The 23,538-nt window shown below is 37.1% G+C and overlaps 4 protein-coding genes across 4 annotated transcripts in view; 2 read left to right on the forward strand and 2 right to left on the reverse strand.

Annotated features, from left to right (window-relative positions):
- LOC134748321 (protein max) overlaps positions 1 to 23,538 on the forward strand; it is a 91,623-nt gene that overhangs the window by 37,578 nt on the left and 30,507 nt on the right. The window lies entirely within an intron of this gene.
- LOC134748385 (uncharacterized) lies at positions 101 to 5,087 on the reverse strand. Its single transcript, XM_063683165.1, has 6 exons — positions 4,967 to 5,087; positions 3,335 to 3,496; positions 1,412 to 1,660; positions 1,086 to 1,263; positions 621 to 817; positions 101 to 268 (listed from the first exon to the last, which is right to left on the reverse strand). The coding sequence occupies exons 3-6, from the start codon at positions 1,547 to 1,549 to the stop codon at positions 101 to 103; spliced, it is 681 nt and encodes a 226-aa protein (XP_063539235.1). The 5' UTR covers positions 1,550 to 1,660; positions 3,335 to 3,496; positions 4,967 to 5,087.
- On the reverse strand, positions 4,901 to 13,393 carry LOC134748538 (uncharacterized). The gene is made up of 8 exons (XM_063683328.1): positions 13,343 to 13,393; positions 13,143 to 13,240; positions 12,555 to 12,729; positions 11,994 to 12,227; positions 11,543 to 11,689; positions 6,480 to 6,617; positions 6,287 to 6,387; positions 4,901 to 5,060 (listed from the first exon to the last, which is right to left on the reverse strand). The coding sequence occupies exons 3-8, from the start codon at positions 12,696 to 12,698 to the stop codon at positions 4,901 to 4,903; spliced, it is 924 nt and encodes a 307-aa protein (XP_063539398.1). The 5' UTR covers positions 12,699 to 12,729; positions 13,143 to 13,240; positions 13,343 to 13,393.
- Positions 18,142 to 19,673, forward strand: LOC134748435 (protein NDRG3-like). The gene has a single exon (XM_063683220.1). The coding sequence runs from the start codon at positions 18,525 to 18,527 to the stop codon at positions 19,503 to 19,505; it is 981 nt and encodes a 326-aa protein (XP_063539290.1). The 5' UTR covers positions 18,142 to 18,524; the 3' UTR covers positions 19,506 to 19,673.

Genomic DNA, 23,538 nt, shown 5'->3' on the forward strand with positions numbered 1-23,538 from the left:
CGTAATTATCCAATATGATAAAAGACAACAATTAACCTGTTTTAATAGTTTTTTTCTAGTTTCGAGTTTCAACTTCACAATGTTCTATTCGTTAATCATATTAAACATTGATTAAGTGTGATGCGCCACAACCCACTTCAGTCAGCTGCATCAGAAACGCTTCGTAACGGTCCGGTTTGATCTTCAGACAATGTTCTTCTTGGGTCGAAGGCAATATGTTGAGGATATCTGTGCAGAACTTTGTTAATGCTTGGTTGTCGTCTGCGTTCTGAAAAAAAAAAGAAGATTCGTATGAACGTTTTGTGCGAATGTTTTCACGAATATGAGGGGCTCTCAGTTATTGATTATACGATTCGTTATTCAGATTACATAATGATTTGAGGTCTGCGTCATATTTTAACTGACATAAATTGGAAAACTAAAAATATCTGCAAAACTTTCAAACTCGGGGGCAGATTTTTTACTACAATTAATTTTAATAATTTCGCTGTTAGTAACTAACAAGCACCCTAAGGTCTGCATTAACATAGTGCGGATATATCGACAAATGTACCAAACCGTTTAAAGGTCGACAACATAGGACGATTAAGAGGCAATGTATCAATCAATACAAGACTTACTTCATAAGTAACAATAGCAGCAACGCTCACTCTCTGCAACTGCAACAGTTCGCACCGCCTAATATGCGCATGCACATCTTGAAGCAACTCGTCGACAGAGGCGGCATCTCCGGACAAAAGATCGACAACTTTGGACGCGCTTTGCGAACACGCTCCAAGAACATCGCATACTTCCACCCATACTTCAACGCCGTGTTCTGTAAATTTAATATGCTTGTTCTTAATAAGTACATCCCACCACCCAGGGATAATAACCGTAGTTACACTAGTTACATTTGAAAATGTAACTTTTGTTATTGAGGTAGTTAGGTACTTACCGTAAGTTGAACTTGTTTAGTAGATTTTCTAATAGCACTTAAAGTTGCTATTTAAGTTAGTTAATATACAAACAAAGAGCGGTACGCCGTATTAAAATTATAATGAGTAAAAAGCTCGCATTTGTTTTGTTTGTCAATGAAAACTTACCCATATAAGGCAGGAAAGTTTCCACAGCCAAGTGGTCAGCATACGCCCCCAGCACCAGCGAGCTGTTGACCCCCACTCGGCAGCGGAACGTGTAGTACAGGGGAGTATCGCCGTCCACCACGGCTAGGGTGCTGATGCGGAAGAGCGTCTCCAGTGCTGTGCCGGTGTCAGGCGTTACCTGAGCAAGAAAGGACAAAAAGGGTTTTAAAAAAGTCTCTGGATACAGCTCTCACTGTGCTCTCACTAATACCTTTGTTTTTCTTCGCTTTATTCAGGTATCCTCTCGATGTTTTCCTACACCGAAAAGCAACTACAAACTAACTCACCATCACATTATTTGCCTTAGGAATCCCATTTAGTTTGAAGAACACATCAGCATAGACGGTCCCTTCACTCTCACAGTCATCCACATGCGTGCATCCACATTCCACTACGAATCTTGCACGGCCGGCAGCTGCTGGCATCTCGCCTGTGATCTGCCGCCATTCGGTCTCGTTTGAGAAGTCGGTTAAATAGTAGAGGAAGTTCTCTTCGAGGGAGAAGATTGTTAAAGTTTCGGTGAGAGGTACTCCATGCTGAAAAGTAATAACAAATAAGAATTTGAAATTACGCTATGCAATTTCATGTGATGTTGAACAAAAATGTTCTATGTCTATGTCTAAATTGAATGTAAGGTATTTTTAAAGGCATCAGCCTCAACTCATGGGAAATAAATCTTTAAGTGGGGCTCCCAACCAACAAACGTGATTTTTTTTGCCGTTTTTTACGTAATGGTACAGAACCCTTCGTGCGCGAGTCCGACTCGCACTTAGCCGGTTTTTTTTTTCACTTTTAGGTGAACTATTTTATCACTATCTCCACCACCCTAAGCCGTAATGGTCTACTGTGTAAAAATAAATATCATGCATAAAGGCTTGTTAAAAACTTCACTATAGATACATAAATGAGTAAGTACATTTAACCCTTTGAACGCCACGCCTATTGTGTGCCGCGTCATCGTAAACCTTGTCAATATGCACGAAAGTTAATATTGGAATGTACCGCGCGCGTCAGTTGATGTCTTTGGCGGTTAGTAGGGTAGATATGCCAATTCTGGCGCACATGACGTCATCTGCGCCAGAATCGGCATATCTACCCTATTGCGGTTAAAGGGTTAACCGACTCATGATCTGAATACAATTTTATTATTATGAAAATGTAAGCGAGTGAGGTTCACTTTGAACACTTAATTTGCTTACGCAGCGTCTTACGTAAGCGAACAACTCGCGAAGCGAAGCGATGCGGCGCGGGGTGAGCGCCGCATCGCTTCGCTTCGCGTTCGCGTGTTGTTCGCCTACGTAGTACACTGCGTTAGTTACTTCTGCTGTTGAATGTACCATTTGCATAATCGTTTCAAAGTACAAAGAATAACGTCACAAAAATGCCGCAGACCCTAAATCATTTCAGATATTAAAAGGGTCAAGCAAACATAAAACGTAAAAGTAAAAATGAAATATTTACGGCAAAGCCCTCGCGAGCTCGAAATGGCTTTATTTATTTCAATCTTGATGTGGAATGGCGCTTTAAAAAGTACTTGAGCTGTATTATGTTCATTTGCGCATGTTGCGCATTAATGGCATTTATTTTTACCCCCGACAGAACGAAAGCAGTTATGCATTTAGAGTGAGAGGCTGTTTGTTTGTGCATACGAATGAATGTTCCCATTTATTTCTTAAACCTTTATACTCGTACAAATGCAGCCAAATTGCGTTGATACACCAGCGAGTTATACATACATATACATGGGCATTAAGTCACCAGAGGGGTTATTCACATTTTATTAAGTAAATAGATAATTATTAGATTATATTATAATCAGTTAGGTATTCATATATATTATAATTATGCTTTGCTGCTCAATTCTCGCGATTAAGCAGCTCGCATAATTTATTAAGTTTCACGTATAGGTGATAAGTTCGTTTTATCATTAAATATCGATTATGATTTCATATAATGTAACGGATAGAGGTGATATTCAATAGAGAATAGAGGATGCTTTAGAAATTAAGTCTAAAGATTTCATGAAATTATGGTATTAAATACAGTCATAGGGACCTATTCAGAAAAGTAAAATATGATACCAAATTATCGATATCTATCAGTACTTAGTACTCATACTTGTTACTGGAAATACTGATGTATACTTTGTAATATTTAATTTACCACTACTAAAAACTTAGGTAACTGCCAGGGATAAACATCAAAGGTACCTGACAATCTTCGCAAGTGTCATTCAAGACATGTTTCTGAGACTCTAAATACTCTTCGGATGCGAAATACCAGGTCAAAGAACAGGTCGGCGTCACGTTGCTGGCGTTAGCCACTAGCGATGTTCTGGTGCCTTCGTTCAGAGTTCTTGGAAGCGGATTTATCTGGGCAAACGATCAGACATTAGGAATGCAAACCGGTTTTAATTGTATGAAAAAAAACGGTTAATAACCGGTTATTAGCCGAAATTTCATACAAATAAAAACCGGTTTGCATTCCCTATACATAGAACTCGATTCTGGTCTAGAAATGTCACAGGGGCATTACAGAAAAGTGTCGGGTATGTACGTGACGCTATTATTTAACACAACACTAATATAAAGTTAAGAAGCTCATATTTGGCATGATAACATTGATAACGTTTGATACCTTACCTTTAAATTCAACGGTACCTAATACAGAATATCTAGACCGAGCTTTACTCGGAAAACATAAAAAAAACTCAAAAACGCGCTTTTCCCAGAGATAAGACGTAGCCTAGCCAGATCGATTTTTCGCCCCTGAAAACCCCCATATAGCAAATTTCATCCGTTTCCGAGATCACCGGAATATATACATGGTGCCCATGAGGAGAGGGAAAAATTTAAACAGCGTATTCCTGACTTTATTTAAAGTTAAAAATGTCATATAATGTTTGCTGGATTCGGCTTTGTTTTTGCAAAATATCCATTTTTGTGTAAAAAAAGTTTAAGTACATGACCAGTATAAAACACCTTGTTGTTGTATTAACCGTCAGAATATTTGAATAATTTCTGTCAACTCGCCCTAAGGCACTTTTATACTAGAGAAGCAAACGTTATGTATTTGTTATGTATGAAAATTTAAAAAAATTCAAAAAGCATAATTCGACCATGGTCCATATAACATTTATTACTCGTTATGACCCCAGGGATGTGTGGTTCAATTTTTTCCCTTTCCTAATGGGCACCGTGTATATTTATACAAGAATTACTCGTTAAAAGGTATAAGATTTCTGCAGGTTATTAAGGTCTGCCATAGCCAAGTAGTGTCACGTTCCTGACAAAGTAGATAATTTTGTGGAATGCCCCCACTGTTGACAGCTGAGAAACAACAAACAAACAACACAGCTGACAAGAAATTAAAATCTGAAGCGGGCTTACAGAAGCTAATTCGAACACGTTTATTATCTAAATTACAAATTATGCCATTTTATTATCTTCGGCCGCCCGTTGCGCTCGCACCAATACATGTTACACACGGACGATAACATAATGACATCAATTTGATATCAAAGTGAGTGCGAGCAAAGCAAGGGCACTAACGGCCGTATTCGAACAATGCTTATAAGGATATAACGATACCTATCTGTCAGTGTCAAAAGTGACATTTCTTCAACCAAAAACGTCACTTTTGACACTGACAGATCGGTATCGTATCGCTGTGACATCTTTTTGAATACGGCCGTAATGTTAATGTCTTAATCCTTATTTTTAAACCGCTTAAAATAGGTACGGGAAAGTTCCTAAGCTACGTAGCGAAACTTACGGCTACGGCGTAGCTTCTACGAGAACTAAGAAATATATGACTGCATACTTAGGTATCACCTGTAATACCTGTATCACTGGTGAAACATGTTGAACGGCAACAATGACAGCACTGACGGACGCGAAGTCATTATGGATGTTTACGGTGAGGGTGATTTTGTACCTGTGGAACGATGTTATTTATTAAAATTATAAATAAAAAAATTGGCCCGGGTATCGAACAGAAATAAATAAATTAGATAACAGTAACAAAATGTTTTCATTATTATTCACAACGACGGGACTTAATAGCGTAAAATAAGTTTTAAATTTACCTCCGACGTTTCGAGGACGGCGTTATCCCCGTGGTCTCGGGGTGGTCTTCTCCGAGAGTAGAGTAGTCGTAGTAGAGTAAAAATCGTGAAGTTTAAATCAGTGTTTTACAAAATATTTTGTCACTACTTACACAAAAATTGGGATTGCGAACTATGTATATATGTTACCTATTCTAGAATCGGTTGTAGGATATTGAGCAAAATTTGTTTCTTTATTACATACTTAAGTTTAGTTATTTTTTGAATAACTCGATAAGTTAATTATTATTTTTCAGTGTTAGTATACGTAATAATAAAAAACCGGCCAAGTGCGAGTCGGACTCGCGCACGAAGGGTTCCGTACCATTACGGAAAAAAACAAAAAAATAAATCACGTTTGTTGTATGGGAGCCCCATTTAAATATTTATATAATTCTGTTTTTAGTATTTGTTGTTATAGCGGCAACAGAAATACATCATTTGTGAAAATTTCAACTGTTTACCTATCACGGTTAATGAGATACAGCATGGTGACAGACGGACGGACAGACGGACAGCGGAGTCTTAGTAATAGGGTCCCGTTTTTACCCTTTGAGTACGGAACCCTAAAAACAATAGGCACTAAAATTGTACATTATTACTACTTGCGACATTGAAGAAAATATATGAGAAGTCCTAGAAAATTTTGATATCTCCGCGGGCGTAGATGATCGCACACACTTACTTTAAGGGTCCTTCAGCCTGAGAGAGGTGCTATTACTGTTATTTGAGGAAATATCACGTGTCTCGGGACAAAAGAGATCGTACTGACGTTCAGTTGGGTGATAATTCAAGGATTTTAGTAGAAACTATTGGAGGGGCTCATTCTAGATAGGTTTATACTGTAAATAGTGTATTTTTTGTGGTCCGATTTAAAAAAATGAATTATTAGAAGTGTTTTATAAGGTCTTCATGAGGCACTTTTCATATTAGATTGAAATTGTCTTTTGTTTGTATTACTTTTTTTTAATTAGAATACATCTACAAACTTACTTATTTAAGTAATGGAGGAAATCAAATTGTATTCCTTAAATAGTAAATAAGGTTTGTGACTTACATTCCTGCAGTTGGCAAACCGCTTTCCAAATTCAATGTACCGCTATCAATGCTTTCAAAGAAACTACAGTCTTCTCCTTCGTAAGAGCATGCCCATTGGTACTGTGGCACAAAAATTGCACATGTTAAAAAAATATGTTGTCATGCAAAGTTTAAACTGAAAGCGAAAGAATAAAACACGGAAATGTACGCACTGAAAAGGAATCTCCAAAGTAGTCGTGATTCAGTACAGTAGACTCCAAAGCGAATGCAGTATTGACGCTGATTTCTAAATAGTCTATGCTTAAATACACCTCAAACGTCCGCTGCAGAACCGTGAGGGGCAGACTGTTCTAAAAAGGAAAGCATAACTTTGAACAAGGAGTAAAAGCACAAAGAACTTAATTGACTCTGTTTAATAGGAGACCAATTCGAACTAAAATGTATATTTTTATCTAATATATCTTGCCGGAATCAGTATTTTTTATAATTTATATTTTTTTATTCAGCATGTGCATTAAAAAAGTTATTAATATTTATTTTAACTATAGTCGGTTACATTCGTTTTGGTCGATCGGAATTTATTTATTTTATCTTTGCACAACTTTATTATTGCACAAACGAAAATACAAGTGTACAAAAGGCGGACTTAATGCAACAAGGCATTCTCTACCAGTCAACCTTCGGGCAAAGCAGATAACTTGTAGGCGGTGCAACATCACGTTGTAATTACAAAACAAAGTAGGTATTTTACACAACAACTCATACAACTAAACAAATACAAGTAATATAAATAATACATAGGTATAATACATACATATATAATTTAAAAAATATATATATATATATATGTATACATATAAAGATACATATACATACATAATAAATCAGATGAAACTAACAAAATAGAGACGCTAAGAATTTGCCATTCTGCCAGCAAAGTACTGGTAGAAGAGCCGGCAGTAAAGTTTCGAACCAACGTGATACCGCGATGAGATGCACAATGGTTTCCCATAAAACTGATGCTAAGTCCGAATTTGATAGTCTGCCACGGCGGAACTAGCCGAAAGTACAAAAAAAATAGCCACTTCCGGTGCGAAAAAGGGGGGGTCATTTAACCCATCTGATACTGCAATAAAAGCTATGGCATCAGTTAGAAATTTACTGGTAGATACAGAAAAGCGAAATCTGCCAGTATGATTCCTGCCGGAAGTGCTTGGCATACGCTCTCAAAGGTGACCATCAGGACCCCTAAATTAACCCATCTGATACCAGCATGAAACCAATTCCAATCGGTAGATATGAACCTTCTCTTTAGGAATATATAAGTCTGCCAGGGCGCTTTCAGCCGAAACACCTTGACATACGAGATTATGTGAGCAACATCCGTGGAACCCGTATTTTGGAATTGTACAGATTACAGACATTTTAATTATTGCAGGCTTATGATTTATTACCTAATGCTTATATTTGTATATTTTTATGCCATTAATAACATATATTTCAAATGTATTAATATACACAATATAATTTGGGCATTAATTTAATACCTGCTTACGGCTTTGTACTTCTTTGTTTGCCTTATAAAGGTGCTAACAAATTAGCTACCGATATCTTTACAGTTGATAGTACTCGGCTCCTGAAGTATATGTAAGTATGAAACATTATAGGTTTTATGATGTTATTTTGAGAAAATTGGAAAACAAATTTGCTTTGTAAAAAAAACTCTGTTAATGAGATAATTAAATGAGACCTCATTGAACAGATTCTAAAACCTCTTTTAAATATAAAACTTAACTGGCCACTTCACGCTGATAAATCAAATGACACGTTGACAATGACATTTAAGACAAACAAGCAGTTAAATACATGATGATTATTTTTTAGATAGAATTATAGTTTATTTATTTTGTTCGGTAAATAAAATAAAAATTATGAGAAACTTTCTTAATTTCTATTAAAAGTTAATTGTTCTAGTGTTCTAGTACCAACCATCTCGTAAAATTTCTGTAGCTAATTTGTTAGCACCTTATATATAAATAATACAATAATTTCAAATTACAATATCCCTTATTTACCAAAATGAACAAAATTATTATTATTACATACTTATTGTAAACGGGTGTAAAAAGACAGGATTTTCAACGTCAAGGACGATTTTTACCAATAATCCAAATATGAACATTTTAAATCATTTTTAGGGTTCCGTACCCAAAGGGTAAAAACGGGACCCTATTACTAAGACTCCAATAGATTATATTCTGTTTTTTATTCCGTAATCCGTAGACTAAAATGACATTTCATGTGGTACTAAGAAATGTCATGTCTTACATATGAAACGTCATTTTAGTCTACGGAATAAAAAAACAGACCTTAGTTATCTCAATTTGTAGTGTTATAAAACAACACCCTGAATGTTAAACTACGTCAGTTTTGCGTCAACGTCAAGAAATGTAGGGGAAAGGTGGGCATGACGGGATACTTAATGTTTCAAGTCCAATAAAACTGAAAATGCTATTTTTTTAAAGTTTTTGTTATTTTTATTTTTATCTTTGGTAATCAGTCTTTCATAATCAACACTTACTAGGAACTCTCTAGTTAGATAATTAAATTAAAAATAAATTAAAATGGCCAAAAGTGCCTTCTCTCCATCTTGCCCCCAAGTATGGTAAGATGGGGAACCCCTACGGGACAAGATAAGAATGATTCATATAAATATTATATTTAGGGCCTAAACAAAACTTAAATTTTTGGCTTTTGGGTCCATCGTCTGATAACTTATCACGAACTGTTTTACTTTTATTTCTTAAGTCGTCTGAGAGACAGAAAATGTGTTTACAGCTAACATGTACCCCATCTTCCCTTGTTAATTTTATTGTTTGTTGGGTTAATTTTATTGTTTGTAAAAATTGACATGTAAAAGTGCCCCTGTGGCCTATTTGCTGAATAAATGTTTGATGTTGAAGAATAAATAAATTCAAATCCGCAATTCTTCATCAGTTTATCACTTTAAAACTACGGCCGTCAAGATGTACCCCATCTTGCCCCATGTGCCTAATGAAATTCGAAAGTTTTTTGTAAAATAAACCGTACTTGAAACCAAACAAGTCCTTAGCTGTTGGCGTGATTGCTGGGCCATAGGAATAAATTAACAGTATATATGTGCTGGTGATAATAAGGAAACAAACGCAAACCAAATAAAACACAAAAACCGGCCAAGTGCGAGTCGGACTCGCGCACGTAAGGTTCCGTACCATAATACCATTACGCAAAAAATGGCAAAAAAGTCACGTTTGTTGTATGGGAACCCCACTTAAATATTTATTTTATTATGTTTTTAGAATCATTTATTCATCAATTGTGCATTACAGGTAATGAATACAGGTGTTATAAACAATTAGTTATAGTTTGTTATAACGGCAACAGAAATACATCATCTGTGAAAATGTCATCTGTCTAGCTATCACGGTTGATGAGATACAGCCTGGTGACAGACGGACAGACAGACAGACAGACAGAAAGCGGAGTCTTAGTTATAGGGTCCCGTTTTTACCCTTTGGGTACGGAACCCTAAAAATAACAAGGAATATGGCAAAAACAGTTTTTTTGCAAATAAATAATTAACGACACCATTTGTCTAGCCGGTCACTGTGCGAACTGATTGCTATGATGGTGACGCATCGTCATGCGTTAACGGGATTCTGATGGTTGGTCAGTCGTGTCGCCATATAAAGCCGCTACCCCGTCTTACTCGTCTTGCCCCTCTCTCCCCTACATAAGATAGTGATTAGATACACCAAATAGGTGAAAAAACGCCTCAAGCGTAAAAGAAACCACCAAAAATCATTTTATGTCGCATTACAAGCCTGATTTAGCTATGAATACTAATACCCCCTTATTCGTAAAACTTTACGAGCCTGAATTAGTTAAATTATGTTTTATCCTTTTCTTACAAATACATAAGTCAAAATGACAGACAAAGACAAACGATTCATATAGCTAATTCAATGACTATTAATCATATTAATCACATTATTTAATTTATTTTAACTTAATTTATTATAAATATGTGTTAATAATAACGTAATAATATACAAATATAAGCATAGAGTAATAAATTAATAAGCCTGCAGTATTTGAAATGTCCGTAATATGTACAATTCCAAAATACGGGTTATACGGGTACCACGGATGTTGCGCCACATAATCTCGTATGTCAAGGTGTTTCGGCTGAAAGCGCCCTGGCAGACTTATATATTCCTGAAGAGAAGGTTCATATCTACCGACTGGAATTGGTTTCATGCTGGTATCAGATGGGTTAATTTAGGGGTCCTGATGGTCACCTTTGAGAGCGTATGCCAAGCACTTCCGGCAGGAATCATACTGGCAGATTTCGCTTTTCTGTATCTACCAGTAAATTTCTAACTGATGCCATAGCTTTTATTGCAGTATCAGATGGGTTAAATGACCCCCCCTTTTTCGCACCGGAAGTGGCTATTTTTTTTGTACTTTTGGCTAGTTCCGCCGTGGCAGACTATCAAATTCGGACTTAGCATCAGTTTTATGGGAAACCATTGTGCATCTCATCGCGGTATCACGTTGGTTCGAAACTTTACTGCCGGCTCTCCAACCATACTCACTTAAAGCTTTAATAAAAGCAAATCTATTTGAAGACTGTCTAATTTTAACAGGGAGACAAAGGCGAGCTACCTGAACGGAGAAGTAATTGGACATGTAACCTGTTCGGTGAGATGGTATAGATAGAGAAAGGTTGCCAGTAGAGCGAAGTTGACGGACACGAGAAACACCATAGTAGTAGAATTTGTATCTATTAAGATACAAATTCCGCATTCCGGCAAGATACACAGATTAAAATATAATATTTTAAAATTCGAATTGGCATCCTTGCCATTGTGCACATTAGTGCACTTGTATCAATAACATATTCTCAAAACGGTCTTAGATAATATTTGTAAAGCTTTAATCCAAAAGGCTTCCAGAGCTCCACTAAGCAGTATTACTGCATTTAATAATAGTAATTAGTAGTAGTAGTAGTAGTAGTAAATCACTTTATTGTACAAAACAAAAATTGTTAACATGAAATTCATATAAATTTAGGTACAAAGGCCTAAGGTAAGGTAGGTAATTACCTTTTGTTTGATACCAAAAGTACCAAAAACGAAAACTATAGACTTGCACGACGCTTATAGACGTATAGTAGGACAACTTTTTTGTCTTGATATCTTTTCGTATACCTAAACCAAACACGAGACCACACCTGAGTAATGAGTTCCCCGGCCGAGCTCACAACCCGACACGTGACGAGGTAGGTCAGGCCGGCTCTGAGCGAATATGCGGGCAACTCCATTCGGCCGCCCGGCGATGCGGCTATTTTGTGACCCGCGCTTTCAGCTGACCATTCGAACTGGAAAAAAATACATTCAGCGGGCAAGTTTGTTTGTGAGAATTTTGCACTTCACGCGACAAAGCTTTGTGTAACGATGTTCGCTACTACGAGTAGGTAAGTACACTTGGCAAAACACGGCTAGGTGATGATGGTCTACAGTACAGAACGCAGTGTACGCACACGTAGCAAGCTTTCCTTGGCAATTAAATCGTGTCATTTTGATAAACCTGAAGGGCTATATCATATGTGTCAGATTATATGTTTTTTTTTCTTAATGTTTGTACCTAATTAATGGTTGTGTATGCGCTAACATGTTCCTTACATAATAATCCTGCGTTGGATGACAAGTAGTGACCAGCGCATCCATCATAAACTCGACATCAGCATACGTCTCCTCTCCACCGACCAATATGATGGACAGCATGTCCGTCCGTCCCTCCAGGTTCTCCAGCAGCTGGTCGCCTTTCACGTTGTTGATGTGGAAGGTCTTGGTGGTTTCTTCACCGTCTGAGTTTGATGCTGTCACGTTGAATTTGTAGTCGACGCCGCTAAGGAGCTACCAAATTCAATAGAATGAAAAGCCTAAGCAAAGAAAACGTTAAATCACCGAAGTATATACATACTTTTATTACATTCCAGCGACTCCCGGAGGCTGCACCGTATTTACGAGATTTTTTATAAGCTCTATTTAACTTTGACCTAAAAGGTACCTACTCTATAGAGCAATCCAATTTGCCAATTAAGAACAAATATCATAAAGATATACTTGATTTAAGACTGGAGTTTCTTGCGCCAATTACCTCGTTACCTTACTTTTTATTAGTCAGTGGGCTGCATGCTGTAAGCGGTTGGTTTTAAAGTGATTCTTAGATGGTAGCCATACCTCATCGTTTTCTATGACGTAGACGTAAGGTTCCTTTTGCGGTCCGTTTAATTTCTTCTCCAACTCCCGCGTCGCTCGCCACAGCATGAGGGTAAACCGCTGTGACAATTCTGGAAGAGGCGTCCAGCGTACCGACCAGCGCATGTCCAGCTTGGCATCCGCGGGAGTTCGGAGGCTAAAGAAATTGGACCAATACCCCTTGTAATGATAAAGTGTAAACGAGTTAATTTTAAACAGACCATTTTCTCGTTATAATTTATGAATCTCTCCTGCACCAACATTTATGTATGTCTCTGTTTGACCTAATTAATGCCTTTTAGCATTAAGTCCGCCATTTGTACATTTCTCTTTTTGTTTGTGCAATAAAGTTTAAATTAATAAATAAAAAATTGCCAGACCAACTAAGTAAAAACTTTCATAGTTCCACTTGCTCGGTAATTGAAGACATATTTCGTGAATACTATCTACACAACTTTCCCACCTAAAATATCACCTCATCAGGGTTAATAAACTAGTGCAAATTATGAAAAGGCAAAAAAATATTCGTCATTTATTTGCCTTTACCCATATTTTGAGTAGGAAACTTACGTAATAATGGTGTTGTCAATATCCGTCGGCTCCGTGTCACCTTCTTTTGGACACACAAATTCTGGTGCGAGTATACGAAAGTGTGGCGGTTCCCCGGTCTACAAAATCATAATAACAATAAGAACTGCATCTAATGTTTGATATAATAGCTCAAATATCAAAAGGAATTACCGCATTTAATATAAAAGTTTAGCACTTACAACTATTGTTAAAGATGCGCTTAAATACAATGAAACTACGAACGTGTGTAACATTGCCCTGACTCACTAAGCTCTATATGAAACACACTTTTCAGAGATGATCTACAAAATGTTACGTTTTTCTTACGGCTTTGCGGTTGTTACTTGGTTGGCACTTTATTAACAAATTGAAATATATTAACAGGGGAACAATTAGGTACAGAGTCATGTGACTATATAACGAACATGTCATTTATATTCACTTGAAACAACTGCCGCAGCGGCAGCAAAACTGTCTACCTAATAAAAAACGGCTCAAAAGCTTTTAACAGAGTAAAATGAGTAGGATAGTTACACTACTAAAAAATAATCCATGGTTATCGAATAGGTCTTTTTTTAAACAGGATCTGTTTTTATCTAGTATTTTCATTCATACCTTAAAACTTCGAGCAACACACGGAAGGGAGGCGGCATTCGCACTATTTCCCCTCTATTTCTTCTACAAGAACAACTGATCTAGTTGCGCTCGGATTTAAAACTAGATCGAGTTCAGTCGCGCGAGTGAACACTGCAGCAGAAAAAAATGCCCAATTGCTCGGTTTGTTGTAAAAAGAGGTCGGGGACATCAAATTACAAAAAGATGGTGACATTTCACATGACTAAGTTATAGATATATGAGATAATTATTGAAAGTCATAATGTAATGATTGTCATATTATCATTAGTCATAATTCTGAAACCGTTAACTTTTCAGGATTTTCCTCGGGTTATCCTATAGATAGGTTAGGTTAGGTTTGTTTTATGGCAATCCTAAAAAGTTACGCGTTTCTGAGAGAAACCAAATTATGACTAATGATAATATGACAATCATTACATTATGACTTTCAATAATTATGTCAAACAATAGAGACCCATTTTTTTACATTTAAACCAAATTATTGTATTTTAGTCTCATGAAATTGTTGGATTTATCGATCTGCTCGCCCAGTACAAATTTCGGATCGGTCGAGCGACAAATCCGCCTTCTCATCTCTCAGAAAGCCATAAAATTCTTCTGCGAAAATGTGTTAGTATGCGTGTTGTGTGACACTTGTGACTCGTCCGTACACAAAAACAGATCGAGGGGTGCAAGATTTGTCTGTGTAGTGTGTCATTTCTATGTATTTGTGTCGTGATTACAAATTGGATATTGTATGTGTGCGAGAAGTGCGACTGTGTGCACGTTTTTCCCCGCAAAAAATGGCAGAAAGATTTGTACGGTAAGATATCGCTTGGGCTCCTCCCTTCCGACGTGTCAGAAGCCGATGTTGCTCGTTACAACAATGGTCTCAAAAAAGGCATCGAAATCAAAAAGTTTGGACTATTACAAACTACTTGGGAGCAAAAATCATCTCACCAATGGGTTAAAAAAGCTAGGTAACATCGTGACGTATGATCGAGACAGCTCGGGTGTTCGAGTAGGTGCGATGAAAGCAAGGACCTGCTACATCGGTCGTAAAGTGTCGAAGTCACCCTAATAATGTTCATTTGCTATGCTTTTGGATGTTAGCGTGTCCTGCAATTGCATGCCATATCCATTAATTGCTACCCATAGGTGGCCATTGTACGTTTCAAATATCATTATCAATATAAAGTAATCGATTTACACAGGTAAGGTGACTTTAAAGTTCTTTAACCTTCTTAAAATGAAGCTCAGTACTAAATCCGACAGCGACAACGTACTCTTTAGTTTTCTTTAACTTCTCAACTAAATAACCGCATCGCTTCTGCAATTTTAAACGCAAATTAGTAGGTATAGGGTATCGCAGCGTAAGGAACGGTCATCCGCGAAATCATCAGCGTCTTTTAAAATTGTTGAATTCATATTTCCATGCTTTTTTCATTACTTTAATCGATTTACACAGGTAAGGTGACTTTAAAGTTCTTTAACCTTCTTAAAATGAAGCTTAGTACTAAATCCGACAGCGACAACGTACTCTTTAGTATTCTTTAACTTCTCAACTAAATAACCGCATCGCTTCTGCAATTTTAAACGCAAATTAGTAGGTATAGGGTATCGCAGCGTAAGGAACGGTCATCCGCGAAATCATCAGCGTCTTTTAAAATTGTTGAATTCATATTTCCATGCTTTTTTTACATGTGTGTCTAATTACATTCATTAATCATATTTTATGGCCGATACCTGCAATGGGTACGTATGCCCAACGTTTATAAAATGAATATTATACTTAATAAGAGTAAAATTCAGTATTTTTTGGTTACTTAAAACGTGTAATAGCGTTTAGCGCGAACGTGTTCCACAATACATGCAAAAATTTGCTTTATCTGTTTTTGTAATTACAAGGGAGATCCCATTAAAGCTAAATCGGACCGGAGGCAGCCATTAATTAAGCTCATTGCAATTTACGACTATTAATAGCTGCAAATACGCGATTAAGCGAAAATTACCGCTGAAATACCTTTAAATTGGATTACTTTCCGGCTTTCGTTTGACAGGTGGAAATGAAAACTAAGGGAGAATAATATATCCAGGGCTGTCAGGAAGAAAGATATGAATAATATTATGGACATAATATATTGTCATTCCTTCGATTCATTCATCATTTTCAAGAAACACGGAAGGGAGATGGCATTCGTACTACATATTTCCCCTCTGCCGAAGCATAGGCACAACCTATAAGGATATAACCAAACGGAGTGCCATTAACAGGCATTCCCCTCTGTCGAAAATAGTTGGCCAATGGTCATACACAATCTTGGTTAACAATCTATAATACTATTGTGCAGTATACAGGAGCCCGCTTCGGCTTAAACAACTTAATGCGGTTTGGATCTTATTTTGATAATACATTTTAAGATCGCTCACGGTGAATGTGCAAGCAATAGGAAGTGAAAATCGTGCGCGAGATGCTCGCCAGACGATTGACAATGAGGGCTAACGCGTATGAATTCGCCGCTAGGGGCGCTAGTGTAGATGGTGGTCTTTTCCATAGTTCGAAATGTCAAATGTCACTTCAATGACTGACAGCTGTTCTTTAGTCTCTTGGACCACCATCAAGAGAGGCGCCAACTTGTGAGCAAAAAAACGATAGCCCTCATTTGACGATTGTCAAAGTCGTATCAAAACCATTTCAAAACCGTAACAAGTTGTTAAATCTCAATCGAGCTCCACGTAGGAAATATAATCAATGATAATAGGGTAGTAAAACTAAAACTACATAACGGAGCTACTCGTCTAAAGGTCACGCCAAAGTAGGTTATGAAACTGATGAATTAATCGGCCGACTAAAAGTGCAAAGTGGCTATAGTGGACTAGGTATTACATATTTAATCGGCCAATCATAAGGCCAAACATGTATGGCCATATTTTATTTAATAGCATTTTGTATTGTTTTTGTAAATCTTTGTGTATTTTTTAACCATACTGTAAAAAAGACCTAGCCAACGAAAGAAAATGTTTAAAGAGAATATTTTGTCTTAATAAATACTATAGTAAAAGTTGCTCAGTATGACCCAGTATGACCTATCAGTATTGGCTCAGGAAAGAAAGGATTGGCAATTACTCCACCGACAAGAGCAAAACTGTTATATAATTTATGATGATGATGATGACCTAAATATATAAATCTATATTTATTATTAGTAAACAGTTCATTTTACAAAAATTACAGATTATTAAATCTTCAAATTAAATCTTACACAATACTTAAAAAAATACCTAAGAACTAAAAATAATCTATAAAAAAAAACATTAACTATAAATAAAACTAAAGTAACCTATAAAAAAACTAATAAAATAAATAATAATATATAGGTATAATAATATATAATATATAGGTGAATATTATTCACCTTGCAAAATTTGCCTGGTTTGAAAAAACACCCCGTTAGCCTTGTCTTGTCACTGAGATAAATAAAGTGCCTTGACCTGTTAATATTAGACCAGAGACCCAGACGTTGAAGGCCAATATGCCACAACACGTCGGACTAAACCATATAAACTGGTTGTATAAAATTAGAACTTGTTCATAGCAGGATAAAGTTCACGTCAAAACTGACTTTATGGGCTACTTATCTTTCAATCTGACACTGAGCCTAAAGTACTGCGTTAACTTAATTAGCATTTTCATGATACCTGGTCACGCTAAATAGGGCGGTAAAGTGCATTATTTTATTTAATGATGATTCTATTAGGTTGAGCAAAACAAAAGATTCGTGGACATTCAAATCAAGCTCAGAAAATACTCTGGGCCGTCTTACTTTAGATATTTTATAGTAAACAAACAAAGGACAAAGAAAGCAGATTGTTAGGCCAAGATTACACTTGTAAGTTTTACTTACGTAAGTAGGGACAAAGCTATTTGCTAGAATGAGATAACGATATTCATATCTCATTCTGTAGTATAGCTGTGTTGTAAGTAAAACTTACAAGTGTATCCTGGCCTTATGTCATCAACTCGCATAATAAAATACTCTAACCTACTACCTATTATATTATTTAATACCTACGTCAAGTGGCGCCACCTATCATAACACGTTTTGAGTAACTTCTTATTAGAGTTCACTAAAAATGTGCTAGATGGCACATCGCTATAATACTTGAATTATGTTGCTTTAATTTACTGAAATAACTATGTACCTACATTATAATTATTTATTAAACGTGTTATTAATTATTGAGCTTGTGGTTAAATGTCACATTCCAGATAAAAAGAAGTTTTAAAAATACGATACAACAATAAAGCATCGACGCGCGGACTCGCACATGCGCGGTGGGAGTGAACCTATCGAGGTTGTTTACGCCGAATGGGCGCGGAAACGGCCGAGCAGTACCGAAGCGACCGCTAACTGGGATTCACGTCGGTCGGGCCGTCACATTATTGACCATTTCCTTTCCTGCGGCTGACTCAACTAAATACCTCATCCCTCGTTAAAACTGCCTAAATAATTAAAACTAAGTGATAATATAGTGATTTAGTGACAAATAACGAAGAAAACGTTTAAACGGATTATTTTGTGCTGTAGTTATATGTAGACATGTTTAGTGTTACCGCATGTTTACAAGGATCACCAGCTAATTGGATTAAGGAAATTAACACTTATTAAGTGACAGAAACCTGCCATTTCCTTGCAGTTAAGTTAAGAAGGTGGGAGATATACAACGTGCTAAATACACTGCCTATATATTGATCAGAAAAAAAAAATGCCGACGACAACGAAGCATGAGAACATCGCTCTCCTGAACATGATGTCTTCGGACAACCTGGACGATGATCTGAAGAGCGTCCAGCTTCATTTTCCATCGGACCGGCGATTGCAGAGTGACGGCGCATGCGTAGAGGAGCTGGTGAGGACGTCCCGCGGAGACCTGCTGGTGGCCGTGAGGGGAGACCGCTCCAAGCGCGCCATACTCACCTACCATGACCTTGGCCTCAACTACGCAGCCAATTTCCAGGCGTTCTTCAACTTCGTGGACATGAGACCTATTCTTGAACAGTTCTGCATCTACCACGTAAACGCTCCTGGACAAGAGGAAGGGGCATCGCCGCTGCCTGAAGATTACACCTATCCCACCATAGATGAACTCGCATCACAGATTGATTTCGTCCTAGGCCATTTTGGTATAAGGTCATTCATCGGCTTCGGAGTAGGAGCCGGTGCGAATATTTTAGCCCGATATGCTCTAGTTAATCCTCAGAAAGTGGATGCGCTCGCGTTGATCAACTGCACTTCTACACAAGCCGGATGGACGGAGTGGCTTTACCAGAAGATTAACACGCGGCAGCTACGATCCAGCGGGATGACGCAGAGTGCGCTGGATTACCTCATGTGGCATCATTTCGGGCGCAGCACCGAAGACCGTAACCACGATTTAGCACACGTTTACAAAGATTGCTTCACACACGTGAACCCGATTAACCTCTCGATGTTTATTGACGCTTATCTTCGTCGCACCGACTTGGGGATAGCGCGAGACACGGACACAATCAAGGTGCCCGTCCTCAACATGACGGGTGCGTTGTCCCCGCACGTGGACGACACTGTCACCTTCAATGGCCGCTTGGAGCCATCGAAGACTTCATGGTTGAACATTTCTGATGTCGGAATGGTTCTTGAGGAGCAACCTAGTAAGATTGCGGAGGCTTTCAGGCTGTTCCTTCAGGGAGAAGGTTACTGCAGGTAGTCAGGTTGTCCTCGACACTGACGCGAGCGCTGCTTCAACACTAGAACGCACACGATGCTTACACGCGAGCTTCACGATACATTTGATGTAGACACATTGCAAATGTAGATATGAAAATTGTTGTTCCTTGTTTTAGATGTTTATCGAAATAAATATGTTTACAGCTTATGAGTCACTCATTTATATTCGTGGTAAATACTTAATAATCATCATTATCCAAACTATAATAAACCAAAGTTTAATAGGTACAAATTATAAACCAAATAATGAGCTGATTATACAGCTGATTTTATATATGCCTTACTTATTTAGAGGATATAGTTATTTACGATACAAGTGCGGAAAAGAGGAAATTCGAAACGAGTGGCGATAAATTAAAACACGACCGCAGGGAGTGTTTTAAATCGACACGAGTTGCGAATTACCTATTCGCACGTGTATCGTACAACGTTTTACAGTACATATGGCCCTTTAAACTTTCGACATATGCCCGAAAAGTGCTATTTGACGCACTAATGCGAGAAAGTAGCACCATATGTACTGTAAATTACATTAATTACCTTCCATATTAACTGATCATACTTATATGTACCTAAACTTGCTTTATTACGAGGGACCTCGTTTACTTAGGTGATGCAATACAAATACTCTTTATTGCACACCTCAATAAAAGAAAACAGAAACACAAGCAGAGGTAAACAACAGGCGCTCTTATCGCTAAAAAGCGATCTCTTCCAGACAACTTTTGGTTAGCGGAAATTAATAAATCATTATCATTATATTTTCAATAGAAACATAATTCAGCGCCAAGAAAGGTAAATTAAAAATGCAAATCCCTCCAATTTCCATACTAATCGATTCAATTAATTCATTCAAATTAGGCTATTAATCCGAATTGAATTTCGGCAATTGGACTATTGTCAATTTGCGACATTTTCCGGGAGCTATGAGAAATTTATTGGCACTTAAGGATGGTTCACTTTAGATATTTCTTACATAGGTACCTACAGTCATGTGTAAAAATATGGGTGCATATAACTTACTCAAAAATATGTCCCATAGGAAGTTCTTAATTCGCTGACATAAGAGCTATGGGACATATTTTTTTGAGTATGATGTGTGCCTGTGCACCCATATTTTTACACTGTACTTACGGACTTCCAGACCAATTCGAACGTACCTACACTGACATAGAATGATATTTAATAAATTGCATAGTTTGCAATAAGGCGTTATTGGAAAAATCGTTCTAACGATATAACTGCATCTAGCTTTCCTAGAATAGAAAATCGATGCGAGATTGCTTATGCCTATGGTTTAATGGACAAACTGGCGTATATTATCCGTATCGTCGTCGTGTGTCGTGAATAATACAAAGGAAGGCCTCGTGGAAACAAATCTTTAGTGCATTTTTTTACCGTACATTTCTGAACAAGTAGTCATATTAAATTGCTTAGGGAGTACAAGCCACAGGTTTTTTATAAAACATGTAATTTATTGAATCTGGCTTTGCTTTGTGGTAGTCCATAGTCTAACCATTTAACTACTCAAACTTAATCAACTTAATTAGGTCAGTAGGTACTCGCATAACGTTGCATTGCTAGAGAAATCAGGTTATTTTTTCTTGGGGGCGTTTAAATATTACGTAACTTTGGGGGGGAGTCTTGTAAAACGTTGCGATTCATTACAGGGGTAGGAGGGGGCGTGTTGGAACAAGGCGTTACGTAACAATGTTTTTTTTATTTTATAAAATACATATACACAAGGCCTATTTCCCGGAGGGGTAGGCAGAGACCACGGATTTCCACTTGCTACGATTCTGACATACCTCTTTCGCTTGCTTCACTTTCATGCTATAACATTAATCAATTTCCTCATACACGCTCGCTCACTTAATTTGCTTCAATTTTATGATTATACTTTGCTGAACATAATTGTGACTTTTAGGTAAAAAAGGTCACTTGGGTGTTACGTCACTTTTAGGTTAGGGGTGGGGGGGCGTTGTACACGAAAACGTTACGTCACGTTACACGGGGGGAAGGGGGGTCAAATATTTTCGAAAAAGCTTTATGTAATATTTGAACGCGTTGAGAACAATTAGGTTTACGTACCAAGCCTGATGTACCGAAAAACAAAGATTCAATTTAAAGATCACTTAAAACAATAAGATATCGTACTAGTGGCACCTACAGTTCAGCAAAGTAACCCATGAATCGGTCTATAATATAATAAACAAATATAGACCAATCAGTTTAAACACAAATATAAAAAAAACACGTGTATCATTTGGGCAGCTACTGAAGTTGCCAATGTAACTAAAATGTCTGCCAAAGCAGTGCGTTACTTGACGTTATTATATAATACGCTTTTCAAATGTATTGCTATCACTCTTCCTTACCAAGGTATTACCGTCCAAACACCTCACCTCTAGAACATTTAGCCCCAGTCTCCTCTATACCTGAATTATTTAATATACTTATTTCAACAACACACAGGAGGAATGATAGGATGCTACGATTTATACTTGTTTCTAGAGAGAATAAACTTCCCGTAACCATATCGTTGTAAACGTACGCTGTACGTTACATTCTAAAGCAAAAAACAATCATATTAACTGTCTTCATCGCACTTTCTAGTCTGTCCCCATTTGAGGTAGTTTATCCTAGCGCTAAACAGCCAAAATATTGAAATAGTCTAACTAGGTTTGAGGTTATAATGTAGGAAAGCCGCCATCTTGATTTAAAAACGGCGTATGCACCATGAATGGTGCACGTATAGTCAAAGACATGTATACATCGCCTTATCAAAGTGGGGTAAGGTGCAAAATTGTATACGTATATTTGAAGTCGGCTATAGGTACTTGGGACATTTTATTATTTTCCGAAGCGCGGCAAGCGGCGCGGCTTGCACATTAAATTAGAATCCTAACCATATGTAATTTCAGTGCAGACCGATGTGGACTTTGCCGTGAATACTGGACTAGTGTTCGTAGTTGTGCTGAGACTTGAACATGAACAAGGACTCTATTCTAGTATAAATAATTCTATTTATATTTAATCTGCGTTAAAAAAAGGATAAAGAAGATAGAATAACAGTAAAGTAGACTAAAATTAAACTATAGATTTAAAGTGGCCACTTTAAAACCATTTATCAAAAAAAAATATTTAAACAAATATAATTTTATATATAAATTACTTAAATCTGCATAGGCTTCCGTTATATTTTATGTAAGTACTTATGTCTCAAAACATTTTTCCATTAAATTCAAACTACTAAAGAGGATAAATACAAACGTATTTGCGGTTACTGTTTATTCAGACCACTGAGTTGCATTAACATAAACTGGGTGTTTTGGGAGACGTGAGCAGGGGCAACCCTACACACACTAAATGTAAAATGGAGCGCTCCCTATTCAGGCGAAACATTTTTTTTCCTTTTTTCTTACTTTGTTGCTTTGCTAAGTAAAATTTTAAATACTATCATGGTCACTTTACAAAAACTACGTAATTAATAAACATAAAACCTGTAACTGTTATGACAGCACTTTGATAATGAAGAAAATCAAGGGTTGACTGTATTTAAAATAATTTATTTTACACCACTAGAAGATTAATAGATAATCGTAGACAGCAGTTATTTTTAGACACAATTTCTATTTTAAAACCTGTATAAAACTATAAAGAGTAGGTAATTTGTCGTCGGCCTAGTGGGTAGTGACCCTGCCTGTGAAGCCGATGGTCCTGAGTTCGAATCCCGGTAAAGGCATTTATAATTTGTGTGATGAACACAAATATTTGTTCCTGAGTCATGGGTGTTTTCTTTGTATTTATCTATATGATAAGTATGTATAACGTCGTCTTGAACCCATATTTATTACCTATGTATATAGCTTTGCTTAAGTTTGGGGCTAGGTTAATCTGTGTAAGATGTCCCCTAATATTTATTTATTATTATTTATTTCATCGTGACGTCACATGATGCTTGCGGTTCATATTAATTCCATAGTAGCAAATCGTTTGCCCTATTGTCACAT

Source organism: Cydia strobilella, chromosome 16 (assembly GCF_947568885.1).
Source record: "Cydia strobilella chromosome 16, ilCydStro3.1, whole genome shotgun sequence".
NCBI classification, from domain to species: Eukaryota; Metazoa; Arthropoda; class Insecta; order Lepidoptera; family Tortricidae; genus Cydia; species Cydia strobilella.